The 27,202-nt window shown below is 43.8% G+C and overlaps 1 protein-coding gene and 1 long non-coding RNA gene across 4 annotated transcripts in view; one reads left to right on the top strand and one right to left on the bottom strand.

The window, feature by feature from the left end:
- The window catches only part of TMEM260 (transmembrane protein 260), a 50,901-nt gene that overhangs the window by 4,715 nt on the left and 18,984 nt on the right, over positions 1 to 27,202 (bottom strand). For all 3 annotated transcript variants that reach the window (XM_039536358.1, XM_039536360.1, XM_039536359.1), the window contains exons 4-12: positions 18,594 to 18,771; positions 14,893 to 15,006; positions 11,380 to 11,559; positions 7,368 to 7,408; positions 6,271 to 6,354; positions 5,674 to 5,791; positions 5,276 to 5,448; positions 3,429 to 3,600; positions 1,357 to 1,505 (exon numbers count right to left, since the gene is read on the bottom strand). In XM_039536358.1, coding sequence (XP_039392292.1) covers positions 1,357 to 1,505; positions 3,429 to 3,600; positions 5,276 to 5,448; positions 5,674 to 5,791; positions 6,271 to 6,354; positions 7,368 to 7,408; positions 11,380 to 11,559; positions 14,893 to 15,006; positions 18,594 to 18,771 — 1,209 coding nt within the window. The remainder of the gene's footprint in view (positions 1 to 1,356; positions 1,506 to 3,428; positions 3,601 to 5,275; positions 5,449 to 5,673; positions 5,792 to 6,270; positions 6,355 to 7,367; positions 7,409 to 11,379; positions 11,560 to 14,892; positions 15,007 to 18,593; positions 18,772 to 27,202) is intronic.
- Positions 681 to 18,699, top strand: LOC120404235. Its single transcript, XR_005597880.1, has 3 exons — positions 681 to 963; positions 16,188 to 16,334; positions 18,589 to 18,699. It is a non-coding gene; the product is annotated as an uncharacterized LOC120404235 (long non-coding RNA).

The following is a 27,202-nucleotide window of genomic DNA, read 5'->3' as shown; positions in this document are numbered from 1 at the left end:
CCTAGGCAATGACTCCACCTTCTCCCCATGCAGCTGCATGTGGGTGTACTTGCCAGTGCTGCATAAGCCACCTCCCCTCCTTCCATTCCATTGAATCTATTAAGTTATTTCTAGCACCCCTACCACTGGGCACCAGATAGCAAGCTGGAAGGCATCTTGCAGTCTGTGAGCTCTACAGCTGAACCAGTCAGGTTGAAAGGAGCGTATCAAAGTCTGAAAACATACAGACGTAGAGACACACACGCAGGAACAGGTTTTTTTTTCCAGAGATCAACTGTTAAAATACTGACTTTTATAAAAAAAAAAAAAAGGGAAAATTACCAGACCAATATCATAGGCAGGGTTTTCTATCCCTATCAATTAATGCAGAACAACACTATTAGAACTCTGGTGTTAGGAAAGAGCATTAACTGACTTGCTCAGAACTGCAGATGTAGCCTTTGTCAGGACTAGAATCAGAACTCAGGAGTTCCCAATCCCAGTCCTGTGTCCAGACCACACAGCTCTGTCCTCAAGATCTGCAGCTAGGAGACCTGGCAGTTGCACACTCAGCACTATATTGCCCATCCTTATTCAATGGTCACTCTTATGTGTGTCACAATCGTTATTCATTAGGTGCTCATGGTTATTGGCATAGTGTTGTGGTATGCACAGCATTTGACTTGCTGGGCTTTGAATACTGAAACCACTGCTATTACATGCCTGTCAAGGCCATTTAACTTTAGAAGGGGAATTTCTGTGGATTAGTCTAATGTTCAATCCAGTGTTGCACCTCTGGAATGGCCAACACTGGATGCTTCAGAAGTAAGGAGACCCCTCCAGTGCACATGGCCAACTGGGAACCATCACACCATGGAATGGAAACACATTTCTTCCTGACCACACCTGGCAATCGTCTTACGCCTTGAAGCCCTTGCCATGTTTCTCCTGGCTAGTCAAAATGCGGATGCTATTCTTATTCATGTGAGTGTTTAATCCTTTCTTTGCTCTTACAAGGCTATTTTTGTAAATGTTTATTCCTGGAGTACATTCATTCTATACTACTAAGATGGCCGCAGCGTCATGAAGGGGAAACGACAAGTTTTCTCTCCGCCTGTGGTGATTTCAAGTATGTAGGAGCTTTGCTTTTTTTAACTGAATTGTGCCAAGATCTTACAAGCAGTTTTTGTTAATCACCTTTTATTTTTCCTCCTGAACAATAAAGTTTATAGCTGGACGGTGTTACTTCAGCCTAGATATTCAATTAAATCAGTGGGGAAGTCGGTGTAGACAATTGGTCTTTTGGAATGTAATAGCTGCTGCTAGGTAAACAATTTTAGGAAAAAAGCTTAAAGGTTTTAGGAAAGAAATGCTTACTGTTTATTTACTTTGAGAAAATGATGGAGATTAAACGTGAGCGTTCCATCGGGTAATATTCCTTCCACAGGATTCCACCGCCTCCCAGGAAAAGAGACGCCTGGCAAATGCTTTGCCATCTTTGGTAAATACCACTCATAAGTCATCATCTACCACAAAAGATAAAAAAAATAATTAAATGATCTAAACGTTAAGACTAAATTCCCCTCCCATGCACACACAAAAAATGTAAGTTTGCACAGATTTAAAAAAAAAAATTGGCTCAAGAGAGTCTAGAAAAACCTCTCTGCGTGTGTAAATGTATCCACTGACTAGAGACGTGCAAAGAGGCTAAATTTTGGTTAAACATTAGGCAGCATGTTTTGGTTTTGCAGGCAAATCAAAAAACCTTGCAATATAGATCATTTTACACTTTCAAGGTTTCAGCGCTCATTTGTGACAAAGTGAAATAAGTGATCTCCTTTTCCGTGTTAAAAAATTCTTTCCTGCTTCTAGGGCTACAAGGGAATGAAATAAACCCTGCAAACACACCACAGATATAAACATAAAAGGACTCGTCAAGGCAGTTGTATAAAAACGGTACAACTAGGAGCCTGGAAAAATCTCACCCACAAGATTGCAAATGACACAGAGTGCAGGAAAAGAGCCGCAATGTTGTACAAAGTGACAAACCCCATCACTAGCAAACTGCGGTCAGCATCTTGCTTGGGGTGGGGGCCTGGGGCCTGCTCCCGTCTTGCAATGCCTTGTGGGGACAGATCTCAGACTTGCTCCCCCTTTTAACATTTTCCAGGTGCCTTTCTGCACCCACAGGAGTCTCTCTCTTCACTGAGCAGTCACGAGAGGCTTCAGGTCCAGTAACTTCCCAAACAGCACAAATATTGGCTGTAAGTGCCACCTGAATATTTGCAGTTATCAGTTACTCGGGCAGCCGATTCCCCCTCCACCTCCTGTTCTCAGTGTTGCTGACAAGAGAGCACAGGAGGCAGAAGCACTGATCAGTGTCCCGTCACTGCATCTGCCTCTGAGGCACCATTGACTGAGCTCTCCCTTTTCTTCAAGGAAGGGGTATGATGATGTCCTTCTGAGAGCTCTCCTCCCAGGAAACTGGTAACGTGGAAGAAGTGGGGGGAGAGAGGGACGGAATGGCAAAAGTGACATGCGGCAAGAGGTACGATCTCACACCAGGGGAGACAGATTGGGCACAAGGGTTGGGGAAAGGAGGAAGCAATCTTTTGCGATAAACGATCAAGCTTCCCATATGATGGCAGCGCTCCATTGCGGGTGCTGGGTCAGAACCCCTCTGTGAGAGGGCAAATTGCCATGGCTGCTTTCAAGGATCTGCGTTTGAGACCATCTCATTGAGCATTTCACCTGCCTCATCAGAATAGCCCCAAACTCAAGTGACCCGTGGTTATGGATCAAGGCTACTTTCTTTGGGGTACTTTCTATCATTCCTCTACAAACTGTGCAAGCCCAGATCTGTGTTTTAAAGTCACGTGCAGCTAGTCCCAAGGGCAGACCTCTCACTGGACAGCTTGTTACCTTGATAAAATGTACTTTTTATAATTAAATTAAAGTCACATGGCTAACCATGGGGAAACCTCATGGGCTACTGCATAAACACACACATTGATACGGCTATCTCCGTATTGACAGATGAAAAAACACTTTTCTTTTACATTTACAGATTTGCCATATTCTTCTTCACTTCTCCCTCACACCCACTGGCTATTGTGGTGCCATCTTGCTGGTGTACATGTTCCACTCTAAGCCAAACTCACTAGCAACAAAGTTCAAGTGAAAGTTCATGCCACTCTGGAGGAGTGCTATAGGCACAGCCTTGCAATAGAGAAAATGGGCCTCCATGGTTTGAACACGTCTTCTGAGTCAAGCCCAGTCACTTCAGGTCTCTGAGCTTGGAAACTTCAATTAGACCCTGAACTAAAGGAGACTATTTATAAAACAACGTTATAAATCAGAAAAATGAAACATAAGGAAAAAATGAAAAGCTGAACCTGTGTTTGCTTTCTATAGCAAAGTTTTGGATTGCCTCCTACGTATTTACCTACCTCTTGATCCACTAATGTGACATCGGGCCTCATTCCCTCACAATAATGAAGGTAACGAAGAGTATTCCCTGTTAGGTCTCCTCTGAGCAAAATTATTGCATCAGGTGGCATGGAGGACAGAAGGTTCCTTGCAAATTTATCGACAACGTAATTGCGGCTTTGGTCACAAATGCTTAACAGAAGACATCAAAATATAAACATCTTAGAACAGACATTGACGGGGCTTTAAACAATTTTATTCGCTAGGCAGTCAGAAATAAAAATAATACCCATCTAGCTAATCAACAGTATTTTTCACCCACAGATCACAAAGCCTTTTATGACAATCACAAACCCCATTTTACAGATGGGGAAAATGAGACACAGAAGTTGAAGCGACTTGCCCAAGGTCACATGGCAGGCAAGTGGCAGAAATATGAGCCATTACAATAACTGTAAATAAATACACTGTAACCTCCCATTTTTATTGGGCCATATAACCCAGACGGGCGTTTATTAGTGTCAGCTGCAAGGGCCAGTACAATGAAATGTCTGATAGTGTCAATTAAAAACCATTTTTCTAGCTTTAAAACATACCTCATTGTACTGAGAATCTCAGCATGGGACTATAAAGTCAGAGGGAGAGGGGCAGATTTGCACCAGCTGTTTGTAATTTTAAAACAAACAAACATTAACAGGCAGCTCCAACACAAAATGTCTGTGGTTTTCCAAACTGCATAGACCCCCACACAGTCACAAGCTCTGGGATAGGCTGTCGAATGACTTCAGAGCACAGGCCCACATGCCTCGGAGGCCAGTAGTAAGTTGATGAGCTGCCTGTGGAGAAGGAACTCATGGATTCTACACTTCCCACACTTCACTGCTTCTGGCTCTTGCAACCTTTCTCCTTCAGCATGCAGCCACCCGGAGTTAGTTCATACCCAAGCCGGAGACTCTTTGGCTTGGCCATGGAACAGGGCTCTGGTGAGACCTTAACTCCCCCAAAGTACCCAGAGAAGCAGGCAAGGCATGTGGAAAGAGCAGTCGAAGGTCTAAATGGCCGTTCGGGCCAACTGAAATGTGTAACTCTCTTTATTGAAATAAAATGGAAATGTATTGCTTTGTATGTCTGAAAACAATTTAGTTCACCGCCATGTTTTTCTTCTGACGCTTCTCTCTGGTCCAGAGTGGCATCTCTGGTCCCAGAGAAAGAGTAAGGACAGACAATGGAGTAGATTATATTCCAGATGGCTCCAGCAGTCAGGTTGGAACACTAGAAGCAGGGGATTTGTTTTCTTGCCATAAAGGGAGATCAAAGCATAGGACAGCGGGGCAGCGTAGAAGGATGGAAAGGGTGATACCAACAGGGTTGGAGGGCACTCCCTTGCATGGATCACAAAGATGGCCTCAACAAGACCCGATTATGGAAATAATCTGAGGCCACTTTGGGTGATGGCTCTAGGGAATTGGGTGCTGGGGGGAGGGCCTGCAGGACAGAATGGTGCTTCTCTAGGATGGGTGGGAGGCAAAACAGCACTTGCATGTCAAAAAGTCTTCAAGACACTGCCACAAAGGCCCTAGACAGCACTGTCTCCAAACCCATTTCTGGATGTGGCCTTTGAACCTGTGACCTTCCTTGCCCAAAGCCAGCAAAGAAAACAGCCCCCAGCCTTTTACTGCCTTTGTACGCCCTCTGAGTCCATGCAAGGAACCACCCCAAACCCTCCACCCCACTGCCAATTGACCTTTTAAAGTTTTATAAGCATTTGAGAAGAGAGCAGTATGGTTAGGGCCACAACGAATCTGAGATTAACGATGTAACAGGGCCATGAGGTCCCATCAAGAAGTATTTCTGGGGTATTTGTTACCTGTAATTGGCATAAATTTGACTAGTAACAAGAGCAGCAGCAGAAAGCCACTCCACACACTGCAGCACACGGTTGTTCTCAAGCACTGTATTTCCGACAGAGACAAGAGAGGCCAGGCCTAGTCCCGCTAGAACAGCAACCACTGCGTTGCTCTGCATCCAAAATCGCTCCACCTACGGCACAAAACACAGCGAGAATGGACCCAGCTGACAGGCTTGTCATTATTAATTTGTACGTGGCAGAGCTCACAGTGTGCGCGGCCAAAGCACTCTATTTCTGACTGAGTTTTATGTGGCACCGTCTAGACCTGCACCCTCTGATGAAGTAAGGATAGATCAGAGTAGCCCACTGGACATGATAGGTGCCTCTCTGTAAAATTAATATAACACAAAACTTACCACACCCATAAAAAGTGGTTTTGTAATATCCAAATTTGCCCTCCAAGCAAAGAATAACGAATAAATGCAGAGCATTCCAGTAAACAGCCATATCATTGATGACTTCTCCTGCTTAGCCCTAAAAGAAACAATATAACGTTCCACTGAAAATGATTAAAAGGAGAACAGAAAAGTTGTATTTACGGTATCTTGGGAAAAAAACCAATAATATATATATATTTAAGACAATGAATTGGCCTCTAGATAAACTCAGTCCTGCCATGAGTGCAAGGGACTGGACTAGATGACCTCTCAAGGTCCCTTCCAGCCCTACGATTCTACAATTCTCTTTTATTACTAAATATAAAAGTTCTCTCTTTTCAAAGTGCACCACCAATGGAAGGATTCCAGAGCTACACATTAAACACTAAGTTTAATTTAGAAGAATCAGAAACAAGTAAAGTTTGTCTAATTAAGACACACCAAACAGCAGGTTCCCTGAAAGTGGGCACTGTGATTAAAAATGCTCTGTATTGGCACAGTGCAGAAAAATGTTACTTAAAACTATCATTCAGCCAATAACCAAAGACAAAATAGAGCATATTCACTCTGACTTACTGCATTGCTGTACGTAACCATGCCACAATCGCAAGGGCTGGGACAGTAAAGGAAAGTTCTGTTTTCATGTGTGTTACCTGAGAACTATAGAGAAATCAATGTTCATTTCATCCCCCCAAATCACAGTTTGCACAAAATGTCAATGAAAGTACGGCGTAAGCAGTGTAATTTATTCCTGCTGCACTGTGATATAGCTATATGAAACTGCAACCAAGATGTTTTGTATTTCAAAAAGTGGAATGAACATCATTTCAGACGACACAACCAACCATCGGGGGGCGGAGAGAAAAGGAGAAACAGTCTTTTCCTGCCATTATTTTATTCATTTCTTTATATAGCGCAATGCCCCTCCATTGGTCTGGGTGCTTCTCAAAAGTGCATTACAGTGCATTTAACCTCTCGCACCACAATCTCCTCACTACGGAGGAAGGCGAATCAGAACAAAGCTCGGTTACTTATGGCTGGCTGACACCAAAGCTACTCTGGGCTAAGCCTGCTCTAGCTCTCAGCTAGCTGCCCTGCTCTTGATGAATGCGACTGGTGAGTGGCGGAATCTTGATTTGCACATTGTAGTGATGAGCTCGTCTTACCTGGGATGGTTGGGTGCAGCAACCACAGGTCGCTGGAGCCCTAACGTTGAAGTAGCTGCCAGAGAAATAGCTCTCTCACCATTGCGGAGGCTAGTGGTAAAATTACTCCCTTTGCAGGGCACTCCAGCGCCCAGACTCCTCACTTGGACTGTGTGAAGCAAACGGAATTGAGCCCTTCCTGCTCAGGAACAGCACTTTCTGACTTACACAGCATATACCACATCTGCTGGGCTGCAGGGAAAAACCCCAGTGTCCCAGCATCCACCCACTTCCTTTGGTATTTTTATTTAATAGAGACTTAACATCAACAGGAGTCATGTGCATTCATCCCAGCGCCAAAGCTGGGCCTAGACACACGTCAACATGGCCACATACTTTCTAAACATCCCCCACCAAGCTATGAAGTCCATAAACTCAGAACTACAGGAAAGGAATAATTATTACAAAGAATATTGAGGGAACAGGGATGACCCCACAACTTTGGGATGCGTTAAAGCTTTTACTCACAGCAACATTTCTCTCATACTGGATCCTGCCTCCGATTTGGCCTAGACACAAAAGTTAGAAAAAACATATGCTTAGACTGGGCACTGTTTGGGGCGCAGCCTGTGTTTTCATTGTGTAGGTGTGAGTGCTTAGTACAGTGGGGCCCCCAACTGGAGCCTCTGGGCATGACCACAATACAAATAATAGCGATTAACTTACATTTTTGAAGACAAAGCTCTAGTGGAAGCTTTGCTGCGATATAATCGTCCAGCAGGTTACATTCCTTTTGACATCCAGTTATCAATTGTACGTATTTCATGCATGCAATGAGAACTTTATTTCAAATACACCTCTACCCTGATATAACGCAGCCCGATATAACATGAGTTTGGATATAACGCGGTAAAGCAGCGCTCCGGGGGGCGGGGGGCTGGTGGATCAAAGCAAGTTCGATATAACGCAGTTTCACCTATAACGCGGTAAGATTTTTTGGCTCCCGAGGACAGCGTTATATCAGGGTAGAGGTGTACTACAAAATCACTATTTCTTCCACCCTTTCAGAAACATATTATACACCTTAGCAGAATCTTAACTGACAAACATGCATGGTATCCTAGGTCTGCTTTCTGACTGTCCTGACAATCTGTGTCATACGTGGGTGTTGTCCCATGTCTTAAGACACAGAAGCCATTCACAGACAGTAAAAATATCAGCCCAAATGAGAAATATGTTGCTAAATGATTTATTTTCTGGGATTTACACCTCCCCCAATGAGAGACATTTGGGCTGCACCTCTCTTCCTGAATACTGGCGGCAGCTCGTGTTTGTCCACGTGCCCTGAGGGCTTGGCCATGCCCCTCCTGCCACCCTGTACAAAGCTGCACAGAAGCCCGGGATCCTAGCAGCAGAGAAAAGTAAACTCTTCACAACATCGCTTCATTCAGTTGTATTAACTACATACATGGACCTGAGAAGAGGCTACTGCAGACGTAGCAACAGAACTTACCTCGCCTGCTGTACACTGGAAGAGAGAACAGTCCCAAAAAGGAAATCACCACCTAACAGACTTTCCATTCTAGACTCCAATCCCCACCCACCTAATGAGAGACATTCAGGATGGCGTGAGCAGTAAGGAAAAGCTAACGGAAGAAGAAATAAGTAGGACAGGAAAAAGATTCTCCTCTTCCCTACAATTAGCAGTATTTATTTTGCCATCTCTACTTGGAACGGCGTCCTGCTGACAGATGCTGCTGCTGAAGACTGGAGGTCAAGCCTCTAGAGCAGAGGTTCTCAAACTGTGGTCCGTGGACCACCAGTGGTCCGCGAGCTCCATTCAGGTGGTCCACGGATACTTCCCTCTAAGATGAGCGCTGGGGCGGCTGCACAAATTAGGTGCCTTGACCCTGGAGATGGTGGCCTTGGGGGGACTAGGGTGTAGGTGGAAGGGGGTGGTGGGGTAAGAGGGGATGGGGGGGGAATTTGGGATGTGCAGGGCTGTGGTGGCCAAAGAGGCGACTTTCCCCAGCTCCAGGGCTTCGGCTGCTGGGGAGAAATGGCCCTTCTTAGCAGCCCCAGATCTGTGGCTGCTGTGGCAGGGGAGAGACCCCCCTCCTTCCCAGCCCCAGCTTGGGTGCTTCTGCGGCGGAGGGGAGAGGGCACATCCATCGCATTAGAAAGGTCAGATTACTGATATTAAAATATGAGTTGTGTGCTTTTATTTTATTGAGCAGGGGGTTGGACTAGATGACCTCCTGAGGTCCCTTCCAACCCTGATATTCTATGATTCTCTGAAAACGTTCATTATTATGACGGGTTTTTTGATATAGCGCTTTTATCCAAAGCACTTTACAATAGTTCGCTAACGGTACAAACAACATTTGGAAAGATCATTAAGTGGTCCGCCGAGACCCTCAGCAATTTTCAAGTGGTCCATGAAAAAAAAGAAGTTTGAGAACCACTGCCTAGTGCTATATAAAAGGTGTTAGCGGATGAGCATATGGTAGCTTTGTAGGTTTCCTCTGTGCAGGATGACGGCCTTCCTGCTCCAGATGATGCACTGGAAATGTGCTGAATGGGTTAAATCTCTTTCTAGAATGAATTTATATGAAGCTGAATAGATATTGATTCAGCACTTGATACACCCAGCTATGGAGGATTTACATGTTTTCAGACCCATATATTGGGATGGAAAAAAATGAATGAAGATGACGTTCTCCTGAAGTGGCTAGTTCTAGCTAGATAAATGGTAGCAACTCCTTTTTCATCGACCACGCTTTTTCTTTTAAGTGTTGAGGCTTTGGGATAAATGAAAGAAGAAAGCTTCCCTGTGATCTACGGAAGAAAGAGTTTATCTTGGTAAAAAAAATTACACTGGAGCACAAAGAATGACATGACCCCTTGTGGAATCATGGAATCAAGCAAGGATCATGCTTTCCAAGAGCAGAGGTTCTAGAGACTCTTTTTGCCATGATGAGGGAGCACATCTTTATGAAGAGAAAACACAGGAAAAAGGATGCTATCAGCTCAAAAGGAGTGTTATGTAGAACTCATAACACTGTGGTCTGGTCCCAGGGTCAGGAAAACAGGCCTGACTTTTTGGCTGGATACACGTTATGCCTTCAGTAGCCTTGAACTAGCAGGTGACTACCAGACACTTGGATCTGCCTGCGGTTTTGATATTGTGCAGAGCTGAGATGTGGGAGGGTCTTAAGTTCAAATCTAGGCCATCATGTGAGAAACACAAGAAACCCAGAAGAGCTGGAACACTGTTTTTGCCAGGTTGATATTCCTAACTTGACATAAATAAGAGAATCCTGTTCAGTCTCTTGCCATCTATGAAGGGGTGGAAGGCCTGACGATGGCTTCCAGAGTATGTATCACCCTGGGTGAGGATTCTATCTTGGCTAGGCTAAGCTGCCAGATGCAGGTAACTCATGGTGTAGGAGCAGGCCATGGGGTAAACTGACCGGGGATCGATTCCTGGGCGTCCAACTTGAGATGGCTTAAAGGGGCCTGATTTTCAGAAGATGGTTGTTGACAAAGTGGATCTGAGGGAAAGCTGAAGAAGCTTCCAAGTCCCTTCCGAAGGTAGTCTCTATCTTCCTACCTACAGGATCTTTGGTGAATAAACTACCTTCGGCAAGCGTTACAGCCTTTGCCAGAATCGCTGCAACTACGCTGCCCTTAGGTAAGGTGGTAGTGGGATTCTTTATAGCAACGATGGAGCTTGCACCAAAAAGTTGTGATGCAGCTACTGTGCACATTGGCCTTTTCTACACAGAATCTTTGGGTTCTGGGACCCTGTGGAGTTTGCCAAATGAGACTTTAGTTTCCTACTCTTCTCTAATGACTTCTTTGAAGAAGGCATGAATGCAGGGATGATAACCATCTGCTCTCCTCTTGCTGCCAGAGACAGGGAACCTGATGCAAGGGGCTTCGCCAAGCCCCAAAACTCCATGGACAAGTATCTAACTCCTGTATTTGCAGGAAGAAGGGCAAGTTAAAATGTTTCAGACTGGGGGAGAGGTCAAGAACCAAAAAACTTCTTTCATTTTATGTAACATTTATACTAAGAAATACATTAGAAGTACATTCTTTTAAAGAAAAGAAAATGAAAACTGCTTGTGACACTTTTTAAACAGCTGAGATTTCCCCCAAGTTTTACAATTAAAAACCCAACACAACTGAAGCTGCGTAATTTGACTTAAGACAGGGTAATTTAAAATTTACTTTTCAACCTTTCTTAAATATTATTCTTCATGCCAATATACACTGGTAACAAGACTGCAACTGAATGTACTTGTACATTTTCCAATAAATAACTGTACCCCAAATAGCATGAAGGTGGATTAAATTATTTTTCTATTCTCCAAGCAACCTTAGCTATCCCAAGAAACAAGCTCAGGAATAAAGCGCTGAAGGTTAACATTTTACATCACTTCTCCTGCAGGACACTAACCTAAATGAATACAAAGGCTTTACTGCTGCATAACTTCAAGAAGACTTTTCTCTTTTAGAAAATGACACTATTTACCAGACTGAATGTCCCATATTCTTCCCTGAGAAAGTGGGTCAAAAATCCTTGAAAAGTCGTCTGGTCTCCCCAGGTCCAACGTGCTTGATTTAGGTAGGACGAGGCAGGCAGATAGAGATAAGGCAGCAAACCAGCCGAGAAGCATAAGCCCAACTTCAGCAAATGGCCAAAGGACAATTCCTGCACCAAAATGTGTCATATTGCACAACAACGTTTATTTTCGTTTAATCACACTGGAACTTCAAGAACAGATAAAGAAAAACATCAAATATATTTACACAGAGTTGATCTCTCAATTTATAGTAAGTCCCTACAAAATGCTATGTTAAACCTTACGATTTTGTGGATTACTAGGAAACTGCATCAAACTGATCTCCTTTGCATGGCAGGGTGAAATTTAAGTGAAGCAAATAATATTAGCTAGGACTCATGAGTATCATATGCATTGCATCTTTTACATTTAAATCATGTCATGACATGCAGAGATGGCTGAAGCCCTGCAAGGCTGAGATAACCCACTTTCCAGTGATTAAGAGTTGGCTGGTATTCCATCTGGCAAAAAAAAAACAAAAAAACCCCCCACTGTTCTCATGTAACTGTTTACATCACCGCCATCATCAGGAGTCAGTTCCGCCATTTATTTTATCATGATCACACTGGCTAAACTGGATTGCTCAACTTCAGGGGTGGGATTTTGAAAATGCCTAAGGGAGTTAGGCGTGCAAGACTTTCCAAAGGACTGCTGCTCCTAATTCCTTTAAGCACTTCTGAAAATCCCACTCTTGAATATTTCATGCCGCTTTTTGGGGGGTCATTTATTACATTTTAGTCAAACAAAAATATTTCCTTTCCTATTTCAGATTATTTGGGAGAGACAATGTTTAAAACAACTTTCCACAGACTGAAAAGTAGTTTAAAAGTTGGTGGCGAAAGTTCCTTAAGACTGAGGTAGAGCAATCTCGGAAGACATTTTACTAAATCAAATAACTTGTCTATTATAGGTTTTCTGTAGCACGGAACACCAGGGTATCTAAAGCATTTCTGAGATACACTGAGTCTGTATGGCAAACTCCCAACTGGAATTCATGAAGTTTTCTATTCTTCACCCATCGCTGGTTAAAAAAAAGGCTTTGCTTAGGGAATATATGTTGATTATATTATTAAATCAGCATCACACCAGTTATGGTGGAAACATTTTGGCAAAAAGGGCTTCACAAAATGTGCTGAATATAATCAGATTCTGCATCATTTCTTCTGGAAGCTCATTCCTCTAGAACAGTGGTCCCCAACGCAGTGCCCGCGGGCGCCATGGCGCCCGCCGGGGCATTTATGTGCGCCCGCCTAGTGCCCAGCAGGGGAGAGAAGCCGTGGCCCCGTGCCTGCCGGGGACAGAGAACGCTGGGGCTGCAGGTGCCGGTGTTCTCTGTCCCTGGCAGGTGCGGGGCTGCGGCTTCTCTCTGGCTTCTCCAGGGCTGCAGGCTGCGGGTGCCAGTGTTCTCGGTCCCCAGCAGGTGCGGGGCCGCGGCTTAAGCCGGAGAGAAGCCGCGGCCCTGTGCCTGCCGGGGACAGAGAACTCCGGGGCTGCAGGCTTCATTCTATGTTAAAGTAAGAATAATAAATATATTTGGACCAGCAGTTCAACAATGTTTTACTTTTTTAAAATAAATAAGATGAAAACTGTTTATGATATTTATTTTGTAAACACTCCTTAATTTTTCTTACAGGTAGATAAAAAAGAGCAAATTCACATGGTAAAGTGAAAGAGTAATTGCCGAATAATTTAACTAGTACCTTTTACATGTAAAATTACCCTTTTTAATCTTATGGATTCATATATTATGTAATATTAAATATGTTTTTCGTATTATTTAATGTACAAATACAAAATAAGCCTTGAAAAACTGTTGGCACCCACCACACTCTTCTGAAAACATGAATGTGCTACTGGCCACAAAAAGGTTGGGGACCACTGCTCTAGAAGATGAGTCCCGCGAGCCAGAACATCTTATCCCCAGGTGTAATGTCATCCTGGGCCCAGTACACTGCCTTGTCCCAAAGAAGAGCAGCTGTTTTATTGGGTCACAGATACTGATGCACTCAGGATCTGACCTGTTGACAGCTTTAAAGGTCAGGCTCAAGATCTTCAACTGACAGTGGAAGCAAACTGGAAGCCAGTGGAAGCACCAAAGCCACGCTAGTGATGTGCTAACAACATCTGCCTCTTATTGCGCTTTGAGATCTATGTAAGACCTAGGTATTATTATTATTATTATTATTTTTATTGAAGTGGGTCACCACATTTTGTGCAAACTGAAGCATCTGCATTCCATCCATATCCAGCCAGAGGCAATGATTTACAGCAATCCAGTTTGGAAGTGAGAAATGTTTGATCTCTGGCTCGATCCTCACCTAGAAGGAATGTGCAAAGTTTCCTAGCAAGCCAGCAGTGGGAAAACATCACTGATGTTACCTGATTAGCTATACTTAGCCATAAGTCTAACAGAATAGGGAGATTTTATACAACTTTGGAAAACGGGACTTTGACAGAAGGAGAGGACAGTGTTTCAACTAGTTTTTAAGACCAGCATCACTTTGGTCTTGCGCAGGTTGAGTTTGAGCCAGATGCTTTTTATCTGAAAGCTGATCTTTTGCAGACCTTGTGACATACTTGGGATGGTGCTGGTTGCATTTGTGGGAAATGAGATATGCAGTATGGTGTTACTGGTGTATTGCTGACAGCAGAGCCTATGGCATCTCATCCCCCTCTCCAATCAGTTTCAGACAGATGTTGAAGTTGAGTCCTTTTGGAGAGGAATGACTGGAGCCATTTTACTGCTGTGCTGTCTACTCCAACCACGGCGGCTGACAGTGTCAAAAGCTGCAGAGAGGTTGTGCAGTATTCAGATGTGGCCTCTATTCACTACCAGGAGGAAGTCAGGACGCGGAGACTAGTCCTGTGGGTTAAATGGATTTCCATGCCACCATCAGGAGCTCTGAGACATGAGGTCCAAACAGCTCCCACACTTCTCCGATCTCCTTAAGGGACTACAGTCACCACCAATTTGATCTACTCTTCTGTTTGGGGGAGGTCATTTTAAACACTGAACATGCTCATACTTCCACACACTCAGAACTTCCATCAGTATCCTCATCACAGTACTAACAATGCTCTAGCTACTTTATAGATGGTCAGAAGACAAGGTCCCTGTCCCAAAGAGTTTACAATAGAAATGGACAGCTCGGAGAATGCTCATGTGACTGACAGCTTCAAAATCCTTCAAAGTCATAATCCTTGGCTGTGATGCCAGCCTGATGGATTGTGACTTTATGTTGTCAGTGGATTATGGTTGACTAGCTTAGGCATATCATGAACTGTTGCCATCCATACACATATACTTCAATATAAAAGCAGCGTCAGACGGGAAAGCAGTAAGTGTTCAAACATAAGAATTACAATCTGCCCTAGAAAAATGACACTTTACTATTCAACTCAGCAATAGATGAGTTACCTACCTTCCCTTTGAAAAGTTGGAACAGAACCCATAGTACAATGCACAACACATAAAGCACTATGGTGTGCTGATTGCACAAACTAAGCCCACAGCAAAAGGCGCCAACTTTCGATATCTGAAAGGAAGAAAGCACTTACAATTATTCTGAAAAATCTGCAAAATATACACACAGTGAAACTGCATCAATGCTGTCCGGGGTATTCTTACAATGGAAAGGCAGCTACCTTGTGTGTATCGTTCAACAAATATTTACAAAGAAAATATCACGTATGTCTAGATAGAGGTATGCCACATAATTTACTGGAAATCTATTTAAGAACTATTTCAGATTCATTTTTTTTTAAATGACTATATATTGATATCTATATAGGTAGACAGTATACACAGATATGTGGTGGTGGTATTTATGTCATACCATGTACATGAGGGTAGTATCTATATGATAAATTACAGAGCCAGAGTTATAAGCTGCCTATCCGTGTGGTTAACTGCGTGTATCATGGACCTTTGATCACCTTACCTACCCGCTGTCTACTGGGAGTGCTTCAGCCATCCCCAATCTCTCAGCAGCTTCTAACAACCTGCCTTCTTTCCCCAAAACGTGCAGTTCCCCTAAAATTACATTGGTCTGAGGCTCAGCAAAAATAATATTCAGTCCTGCACTAGTGACAGGTGTGGGGTCCAATATCTCGCAACCCATGAGGGCTAGAAAGGGAACTTTACACTGCTGGAAAAGGGAGATCGCTTGTAGCACTGACTATTCCCCAGCAATCAGACTCTAAAATCATGATTTTACTATAGACAGAGAAACTACTTTAAGGTTGTCGTTTCAGTGGTTTTAAAGATTCATGGGTGATGATTTTTCCTCTCCCTCTCAGGTGTGCACAGCTGGCATCAGAGTTTAAACATAAGCACCTTTGCTTCATAGGCTAAGGGAATTCAAGACAGTACCAATAAAATGCATACAAACATTTCTAAAATAGTTTTTCTATAAAAAAATAGCACATCCAACACATACAGCTTAGACCCAATATTTAAGTGGGGTTGCTCCCCACTTCACTACTTTGTTACATGGCCATCCCAAACTCCTGCTGATAGAAGACTTTCTCCCATGCCAGAACACCACGTGTTCTACGTGCCCCCAAACCTGCCCCACTGAAATCAATGGCAAAACTCTTGACGGTTTCAGCATCAGCCTCATATGAGCATTGGTTCCCCACCTTTAATCTTTCCTACATGAACCACAAACATTCCCGTTATTTGACTTCATTGTCTACTTATCTTCTTTGGTCTTAGGTTTTGTCGGAAATATATGCCTGCCACCAGCCTACTTCTATTCAGTGGGGTAGATCCTCAGGTGGTGAAAACCGACAGAGATTCACTGAAGTTAATGGAGCTGAGGATCTGCCCAACATCATCTGCCCTTCCACATTCCTCTGACGGGTCAGGCACTGTCGTCTCTTGCTACTTGGGCACTTTTAACATTGAAAATGTAACCATGGCACTGCTTTCTTTGATGGTCCGTTAAAATGGCAGAGATGCGCAATATGAATGTTTGCTTTCACTGAGTGATGAAATAATATCAGCCGGGGCGGCTCTAGGCATTTTGCCGCCCCAAGCACGGCAGGCAGGCCACCTTCGGTGGCTTGTCTGCGGAGGGTTCACAGGTCCCGTGGCTTCGGCGGACCCCACGGGACCAGCGGACCCTCCGCAGGCATGCCGCCAAAGGCAGCCTGCCTGCCGCCCTCGTGGCGACCGGCAGAGCGCCCCCAGTGGCTTGCCACCCCAAGCATGCGCTTGGCGTGCTGGTGCCTGGAGCCACCCCGGATATCAGCACGGATGTGAGTTTCTATCAATAGTCTGACATTTTACTTTGAATATGATTTCACCATTAACAAAGGATTTTTTTTTTTTGCACCACTGAAATACTAATACATCTGAGATTTTCAAACCTGCTTAACAGGTTTGGACACTCAGACCATATTTTTCAGAAGTCACTAGTGATTTTGGGTGATGAGCTTGAGGTGTCAAATAGGTGGGCCTGATTCCCAGAGAGTGCTGAGCACCTGCTTTCTAAATAACAACCCCCTTTCAGGTGTACATAGTAGGATACCTCAAAAGTTGACGCAACCAAAACCATTAGTCACTTTTGAAAATCTTGGCCCTAATTCTCACTGGAAATTGGGTATCTGAATCTGTTAGGCCAGCAGTTCTCAACCTGCGGTCCGTGGACCAGTGGTGGTCCACGAGCTCTGCAGGTGGTCCGCAGATAGTTCCCTCTAAGGTGCGCGCCTGGGTGGCTGCACACAAGACAATGATGGACCAACCACCTAATTAGTGGAGCTGCGCAGACCTGGCCCCACTAATTAGGTGCCTGGACCCTGGAGAGGACGCACATGTAAGGAGAGGTGGTGGCCTTGGGGGGTAGGTGAGAGGGGGCAGTGGGGTGAGAAGAGGGGAATAGGGGACGTGCAGGGCTACGGTGGCCAGAGAAAGAGGCAACTTTCCCAAGCTCCAGGCTGCTGGGGAGAGACCCCCCTCCTTCCCAGCCCCAGCTCGGGGGCTGCTGCGGCGGGGGAGAGAGGGCACATCCATTGCATTAGAAAGGTCAGACTACTGATATTAAAATATGAGTTGTGTGCTTTTATTTGTAGAACAAAAAAATGTTAATTATTATAAAGTTTTTTTTATATAAGCACTTTTATTCAAAGCGCTTTACAATAGTTAGCTAATGGTACAAACATTTGGAAAGATCAAGTGGTCCGCTGAGACCCTCAGCAATTTTCAAGTGGTCCATGAAAAAGAAAGTTTGAGAAGCACCGTGTTCGGTGGCTGTGAAAACGTCAAATGACGTCTTTGTGGAATTTAGCAGTCAGTGATCCAGAAATGGTGGTAACCAACACAACAATTGCTCTTTGTGATGTTTAATGCCAAATAAAAAAACCCTCATCTGTAGCCGTCCAGAGAATATGTATGATTTGAAGACCCATTACAGCAGCGCAGAATTAGTCAACTTCTAAAATTCTGCGCTACTTTTATTAAAAAAAAAATTATTCAGAGAATTTATTGTGGCCATTAAAAAAAGAGTTTATAAAAGAAGAACAGATGTGATGTCCCCATGCTTAGGGAGAGTGGAGAGAAACACTATCAGTTTTTAAAAATTGTTTGAATGTGCCATTTTATGAAGTATGTAATGTGAAATTTATGGGTGAGATTTTCAAAGCTCTAGGGCAGATCAAAATTTCCCATCCAGACTTTCAACAGAAAATTGGGTTTTCAACTAAACAAGGATTTTTGTTGCTAGTACCTGGGTTCCATCCAAAATACAGACTTTTAACTGAAAAATAAGAACCTGAAAACCTAAAACTTTTCAGTGTTTTGACAAAAAGTTGCACTTTTCTGCAGAAAATTGCAATGAAAGCCAGTTTTTGTTTTCATTATAATTTTCCACACCACCTTCTGAACAGCACTCAATGACACCAACTTAGACCCTTAATAAGGGACCGTATTTTTAAGAGCTCGGCGTGGACAGAGTTTCAGAAATGCTCAGTGCCCAGCAGCTCCCATTCAGAACCATAAACACTTAGCACTTTTGAAGATCTGGCCCTTAATTTTTAAACCAACCAAAATAATTAAAAGCAAACAAGCCACACACGACAAATAAATTTAAAACCAATATTCACTTTGATCCAAACAGGTTACCTTTGATCTCTCCTTCGCAGTGGCTGCCTCCTCAAAATGTACAGTAAGCGCCATAAGCAGCCCCACAAACAGATTGTTTAAGCTAAAAACCTCTGCTGAGATGGACCACTGCCATGTTAGACGAGAAAATGAAAACACCCCCGCAGCAAGGATTCCTCCAGCACATGAGCCAGAAAGCCTGCAAACACAGATAACATGAAATCTTCTTTTCCAACAAAAAGCGCCTACTTCATTGTCCTTTTTTTAACATACTGTAGCAGCAGAAATTATGACTGCCATCCAGGACCCTTCCAAAACATTATATGGTTAATATGTCGCTTCTAATAATTTCCTTGCATAAGATTTCAATTAGGAAGGCCAGTTATTAACCATACTGTACGCTATGCAAGGTAGTGAATGCACTTCCTTCAATGACCAATGGCTAGCATGCCACACACAATATTTCTTTCAAGCACAGAGAGTAACTTCCAGTATTCGAGTCAGTTTGGAAACCTTGATGAGAGATGACATAGTGGAGCATGGTACACCAAGCCAAAGAGTCATGCTTTCAACCAGATACTCTTAGCTGGCAGATTTCTGAGCAACGGTGCAGTCTTAAATTAATCAAGACACTGGATAAAAAGTGGATTATAGATATTCATGACGGTTGGCATTATAACGCTTTCCTATGGGGGAGCTTTTAGTTTCGTAGGGCGGAGATGGGCAATGAAACAGTGAGGGCGCTAAGAAGGAAAAGTGTACTTTGGAGCTGGGAGTACGGCCTGGAAAGAGAGGAAACAAGTGTGAATCCCGATGAGGAAGCAAACACAAGCAACACACGAAGCACCAGCATTTGGACGTTTGCAACCTTTTCTGTCAAACCCAGATCCCACGACAGTAATCGCTGCCTTTCTGACTTCCAGACTGGATTACTGCATGCGCTTTCCATGGAGATACATTCCAAGACCACTTGGATGCTACAGCTGGTGCAGAAGGCCCATTAGATGGTATTTAGCCCCAAGAAACATATTACGTCAGTTCTTCAGCAACTACACTGGCTTCCTACTCTATTCCAGGGCCAGTTCGTTATTTAATTTGATCTATGAAATCCTGAACTATTCAGAATATGGCTATCTGGGAGACCTTGCCTCTGACTCAGTGATGATGAAAGTGATGTCGGGTGAGACACTCAAGCTAACAGTCCTTAAGATTTAGGGAGTGGCACCCAGATAATCTCAGTAGAAGACTCTTGTCCTGGAAATTCACTTTCCGAGCTGGTATGACTTCGCCGGAGTGTATTGCCTTTCAGAGCATGGTGTAATGCTCATCTCGCTGCTCAGGATTCTGTCAGAAAGGACAGCTGTTAGTTTATTTGGGGGATTGTCATCTCTCTGCTGCTCCCATTTATATTTTGTTTTTTAAACTCTCTGCATGTCCCTTGAGATGGGGACTTGGAACATTTGATAAGTTAATAAAAGAAAGAGATTTCACCAAGCTATACACAGTTGTTGAGTATCTACTGTATCCTCTGATTCTGACATGCCTTGAATCACATCATTGGTTATTCAACCTCAATTGTTTCAGTTGTTAGTGATTGTGAAATGCATCATTGCAATGTCTGCTTCCAAAATATTTATTCAAAAATAGTAACATTGAGATGAGTGTGGGCACACACTCTAGGTACACCTTCTCCGATATAAAAGAGAGACAGCAGCTGGCAGAACATTCTCTACACAGGCTCCTTTCCTCTGAGATGCTCTCCCTCCCCTGGTCTGAAGCAGCCCAAACCCATCAACCTTGGCAAACATTGCAAAGCCAAAGGATTTGAGCAGGCTCAGGCAGTTGGGGTGGAAACTTTAAGCCATACTGGATCAATAACAGATGGGAAGCAGTGTGGTCTAGTGACTAGAGCACTGCCCAGGGACTCAGGAGACCTGGGCTGTATTCTTGACTCTGCCACTGGTTTGGTGGGTGACCTTGGGCAAGTCACGGCACTCCCCTGTGCCTCAGTTTCCCCATCAGTAAAATGGGAATAATGATAGTCATATCTCCTTTGTAAAGTGCTTTCAGACCCAGGCATAAAAAGTGCTGTAAGAGCTCGGTATTATCATCTACTCTATTCTACAACTATTTCATCATGATTGGTTGGGTGGGGGGAAGGGGGAAGAGAAGCACTACTGTTGCTTTAACTCACTGTGTAACTTTATTGGGTTTTAAATAAACAAGGGCCCTCACAGCTCCTTCCTGCAGCGTGGAATCCAAAATCTAAACATAGAAAGGTCCAGATCTGTTTGTTTCCTTTAACAATTGTCCCCTTCTCTTCTCTGCCAGACCACAGGACTCCACAGTTAAGCAAACTTAAAAAAAAAAATCCAGATTTTGTCCCAAAATAGATTTCATCATAAAACGTGCTTCTGAAGGGGGCATCCCCCCCACCCAGAGAGAAGATACTTTCATGAACGTGTCTAGTAAATTGATTCCTGAAATTGGTAGGCAAATAAAATCAGCCAGTACTGTAATTTCACTTCGCAGGTATAGTACCACAAGGCCCTGATCCTGAACTGTTGCAATCAACAGGATCTTTGCCACTGCTTTCAATGGATCAGGCTTGAAATGTCTGCAACCAGAACAACTGTTAACATTTGGTGGGAAGGGGAGAAAGCTGGGTCAATGGGACGATGCACCAGCCTTTCCCTCCCCTTTGGAGACTGAATTCAAATCCTTGCTTTGCTCGCAGGGGAATGTGAATTTGATCTGACCCAATAACCCCATCACAACATTACCATGCAATCTGGCATGGCTGCTGAGAGGGGCAGAGAACAGGAACGGCAACAGGTTGTTTTACACCACAGGACTGAGATACACCGGCACAAATGGCTGAAGCTTGCATAATCCCTACTGGCATCGTGCTGGGCTCCCGACAATTAGATCAAACTTCACTGACAGTACTTGCACTCCTGAAGATTTTACATGCTGCCTAATTGATACAAAATATTTATTGTAAGTGTCAAATTTAGGGCTTTTTTTTTGTCTAATACTCAAAATCATTTAAGGGCCAACCTAGTAACACTTTTATTGTGCATATCGCAGCTGCACCGCAGAGCCCCACTCAACGGCCATGCTTACAACCTCAGCACTACAGATTTGGACATCAAGCTTCAAAAGGGATATTCTAAACCAGTGGCTCTGAACCTTTCCACACTACTGTACCCCTTTAGGGAATCTGATTTGTCCTGTGTGCCCCAAGTTTCACCAGACTTAAAAACTACTTGCTTACAAAATCAGACATAAAAATACAAGTGTCACCGCACACTATTACTGAAAAATTGCTGACTCATTTTTACCATATATAATAAAATAAATGGGAATATAAACATTGCACTTACATTTCAGTGTGTAATATAGAGAGCAATATGAACAAGACATTATCTGTATGAAATTTTAGTTTGTACTGACTTTGCTAGTGCTTTTTATGTAGCCTGTTGTAAAACTAGGCAAATATTCAGATGAGTTGATGTATCCCATGGAAGACCTTTGCATACCCCTGGGGTATGCATATCCCTGGTTGAGAATCACTGATTTAAAACACAGAAATAAGATTTTAAAATCCCACCTTGATAGTGGCATGGAAATCACAAAAGTCCTGAAATAACCCAGATGGCTAGCTAAATGCACTCACCCATTCATGACCCTATTGTGCAAGGTAACCCGGTCACAACTGACAAATGCGGGCATAGCAATCACGTCTCCTTGGAGTGGATGCATGCTCCTTACATAGGCATTTTGAAACTGCATTTCACCATCTCTGCAGTGCAGGAACATTTTCATCACATTAGGCTGAGATTGTCAGAGGCCTGAGAGAGTTTAGGCACCCAAATCCCAGTGAACGTACATGGAGATGGACACTTAACATTGGCCCTTTTGAAAATTGCAGATTTAAAATATTATAACGCTCAGCTCCGATATAGCACTTTTTATCTAGATCTCAAAGCACTTCATGAAGGAAGGTCGGTATCGCTATAAGCATTTTAGTGATGGGAAAACAGCAGTAGTAGCTGCTGAACTTCCTATATGCAAGACACTTCTAAATATGCTCCCACTCAGATCAAAGGTGTTCTTGAAGAAAAAGAAAGGTGAATCCATACTAACCGGAAAATAGGTAGATGAATTTGAGCACATTTACTTATTGTCCTCATGGCCACAGAAAATTCAGTGTAGATTTCAAGTTGGGTTGGTTGGCACTGGCCGTATAGTTTGTTGCATACGGTGTTTGTTCGGGTTCTTTGATTGGCTGAGTCTATCTCACGTAGTCAGGAGGTGCAGCACAAGCTATCTGAACTGTTTATTTTATGCTGATATCTATGTCTTTGTATAAAATTATCATATACGCACCCAAGCCTGTACTGCTGTGGTAACAGTACCCAGGCCAGTCACTGTGGTAACTACTTTTTTACTTGTCTCTCATAAACTAGGAAGAAAATATCTATTTTGAATATGTAGAAAAGTCCCCTGTGCACAGTAGTTGAATCTCAAGGGAAGATATATATGTATTTTAGGGCAAATGCCATCACACCTACAAGATTAACCACTGCCCCCTTACCTAAATCACCAAAGTAGTGAAAGCAAGTTTAAGGTGAGGTTCCGACTCTGAAAATAACTCAAACATGGCACTTTGGGTTTTCACGTTTGTTGTCTTGAAAGTATTTCCATATCAGGTAGTGCTCTGTCTCTAACTCCCATCCATGCAAACTCAATATGGGTTCCCTTCTTGTGCAAGTTCAGGTTCTGCAGGCCAAATTCTGCTTTCAGGGACACCTAGGTAACTGCACTCTCTTCAGACGATGCACCAGGTAACACCTGTGTAATTCCAGTGATTTCAAGTGTCTTGCACAAGTGTAACTGACTGTAGCTTTGTAAACAATGCCGTTGATAATGCACTAGAAAGAGTCTAGAAAAACTGATTTTTGTCACTGAGGTCGGCAGACATGACCTGATACACACACAGAGCTGAAGTTCAGCAGAAAAGGAGTTTTCTCACACTTTTTGCCTGTCTTGCCCATTTGGGTCCCAGTCCTGCAATGAGGTCCATGTGGGTAGACCCTTGCAGAGCTCTATTGATGTCAATGGAGTTCCACACAGGGGCACAGGGTCTGCCCACAGTGAGATCAGGTCTTCAGCAGTCAGTTGCTATGTGTGTAGAACACCGAGCATCACGGGGACCTGTTTGGGGCCTCTAGACACTATTATAATACAAAATGAAATAAATGATAACAACAACAACAGAAAGGTGCTGTTTTACATAAGCAACAAAGAATCCTGTGCACCTTTATATATAACAGGCGTTTTTGCAGCATGAGCTTGGTGGGTGAATACCCAAGATACAAGAAGTGATGTGAGAAGTGAAATTAGTCACTAGCCATCATGCTGCAAAACTATGCTTTATCTGTTAAGGCCTTTTACTCTTTGTAAATTTACAGAAGAGACAGACTAATACTGTTTTACATAATTACTTTTTAGAGTGGAACAGCAATTTAAAATCCTTAACAGACAAAATGCAATTCTCTTAGTACTCAGGGTAATTAATAATTAAGGTATTCTACCACCAATAATATAATACAATTGCAGGAGTCATTTGACAGAGACACAGAAATGGTACTAAATAAAGCTGAACTTGTCTCTATGAACCTTGACCCTGCAATTCTGATAGGCTCGTCTGGAAGCGCTGAGTCACTGGATGTCATCACGTGGACAATGGGCAGAAACACCTGGCAAAGGTTTCGGCCCTGAGGACTCACTGATTTTGCTGTCCTCCTCAAATATTCAAGCGATGTGGCAGTCAGAGCGGAAGAGGAATGATAATGGGGAACGTTACAGAAATTAAACAAACCAAAGGTAGCGCCTAGTCCTCACCCAACCTCCCTGCAACCCAGTGGGGTTGGAAAAGTTGTAAGAGCAGGAGGTCATGATCCAGCCACATTGCTAAATAGTGACTCTACGTACTCTTTGATGGATCTTTTTAAAATTCTCATTTCTTTCTGATTCCAAAAAAACAGCCTTCTAAACTACTATGGAATCTTTTCTGAGAATTCAAGCCATAAGATCACCCTGTGCTATACACTTCTGAATGTAAAACAAAGACGGAGACAAATTTCCCATTACATTTATTTACCAATTTATTCTCATTTTATAAGCAATAGGTCCTTCCCTGGCAGAAACTTCAATGCTGTGTTAAAACCTACATTAGCTTTAAATGTAAAGTTGAACTTTTCTCTGTGGGGGATTGACCTAAGATACGCAACTTCAGCTACGGGAATAGCGTAGCTGAAGTTGACGTATCTTAGGTCGACTTACCTTGCGTCCTCACGGCACGGGGTCGACTGCCGCCGCTCGCCCATCGACTCTGCTTCTGCTTCTCGCCGCGGTGGAGTGCAGGAGTCGACGGCAGAGCGATTGGGGATCCATTTATCGCATCTACACTAGACACAATAAATCAATCCCCGATAGATCAATCACTACCCGTCGATCCGGCGGGTAGTGTAGATGTACCCTGAGTCACTGGATGTCATCACATGGACAGTGGGCAGAAACACCTGGCAAATTTTATAAGCAATAGGTCCTTCCTTGGGAGAAACTTCAATGCTGTGTAATCTAATGTAGGTTTTAAAACAACTCCCCATTTCCAGGTAGACAAAAAAAATCTAAAACCTTGTTCTAGTTTATGGAATAAGACTTGGGCAGTGGCTGTTAAACCCAAATGCTAGAGACTTATCCTAGATTGTGAAGGGTGGAGCAGAATACTGTCCTTTTTTCCCCTTATCTGAAGAGCGCCTAGCACAATACGGCCTTGATCCTTGACTGGGGTACTGCTGGTCGTCTCCGGGAATTAGCTCTCCAGCCGTTGGAGTGCCCTCTGCAGGCCAGTGATCCGCCTTACCTCACTTTGGCCTCCGGTGCCCCGTTATCTGGAGTGCTGCCCCCGGCAGTAACCCCACAGTTCTGGGCCTCCCCCTCCCAGGGGAACCCCCACTCACTATCCCCACTTCACCTCAAGTCTTGGCTACTGCCCAGTCTCCATCTAGCCCCCGCTCACTGGGGCAGATTGCAGTATCAGCCACTCATCACAGGCAAAGGGGCCTTTGCCTACCCCTTGGGCTGCCCTCTGGAACCCCCAGTACCTGTTGGCCTTATGCTAGGCCGCAGCCTGGGGCTTTCCAGGCTGGAGCTCCCCAGCTCCTCTGCCTTTCCCCAGCCCTGCTCCACTCAGGTACCCGGTCTCTAGCTCCCTGCAGCCAGGCCCTTCTCCCTCTGTAAACAGAGAGAGACTGCATGGGCCTCTGGCTCACAGCCTTTTATAGGGGCCTGCTGGGCCTGATTGGGGCATGGCCCCAGCTGAGCCTACTTTCCTCCAATCAGCCCAGGCTTCTTGCCCCAGCCACAGCCCTCTCCTGGGCTGTTTTAAGCCCCGAAGGGCAGGAGCAGGGAACCACCACACTACAGGGTCCTTAGCTGTTACTGCAATAAAAACAAAAACAGCTTTTACTTCCTAGTCTAAAGTTCATGAGTCCTCATTTAGAATAGATTTGATTTTTCCAAAAGCTGAAACAAGCCTTAAAATGCTTAGCAGCTTCTAAGATGGATACGACTCTTAGTTCAGAACATGCAGTATATACATGGCTAGAAACACATGATGGCAAAGACCAGTGTAAGGGTTCCCATCCGACTCACTAAGCACTAATGTCCAATTTATCAGCAATATTTTGAAATAAGTGACACTGAAGTAAACCCCGTAGGGATTTTATGAAGGCCTGATTTTCAAAAGGGATGAGTACCTAACAGCTCCCCAGCCAGTCAGCTAGAGACAGACTTGGGAGAGCAAGACTGCTGGAGGTAGAAGTTTAGAGCATCACACTCAACAAATTCCCTGCCATCAATGCACCTTAGTCCCTCCTGTTCTCCCCTTGTGGCACACAACAGTTTAGTCTTCTGAGGCCTCTAACACTTGGTTTAATTCTGGTTGTTGGGCTGGGTACAGGGGTGGCTGGGTGGTGTTTAGTGGCCTGTGATATACAGCAGGCCAAACTAGATGACCTGATGGTTCCTTCTGGGCTTAAACTCTATAACTAATTAATGCAAAGTAGCACAGACAGGACAGACAGACCCAGGAGATGTGCGTTTAAAGTGGCTCTCTCTAAGAAATGTTCCTTGCTTACCTCCCTAGATTTATTAGCCTTTTCTCTCCTATTTACCTCTTTCGTTTTTCCTTTCAACCACAAAGGAGCAAGGGCATGCACTGGCAACACACCTCCATAGAGCAGAGAAGGGCTGGGGAAATAAGGAGAGAGGCAAAGTGGAACCTAAAGGCTTCAAACCCAAAACTTTTGCTACCACAAAACGGCAGCATCTTCCTGTCTGACACTGGTCGCTAATGACCCAACAGGTCCAGATGACTCTATCATATGTCGGTTCCCTAATTCTAACAGATGCAAGCTGAAGGCCTGAATATATTAACAGCAGACAATGAGCTTCTCTCCTCAATTAAAATATTTGGACCATCACTCTTTCATCACCACCTTTCTCTTCAGTGCTCCTTTTAAAAAAAGTTTATATTTTTTCCCCAATGATTAGTAAAA

This window comes from Mauremys reevesii, linkage group 4 (genome assembly GCF_016161935.1).
Source record: "Mauremys reevesii isolate NIE-2019 linkage group 4, ASM1616193v1, whole genome shotgun sequence".
NCBI classification, from domain to species: Eukaryota; Metazoa; Chordata; order Testudines; family Geoemydidae; genus Mauremys; species Mauremys reevesii.
This window is presented reverse-complemented; position numbering and strand designations above follow the sequence as displayed.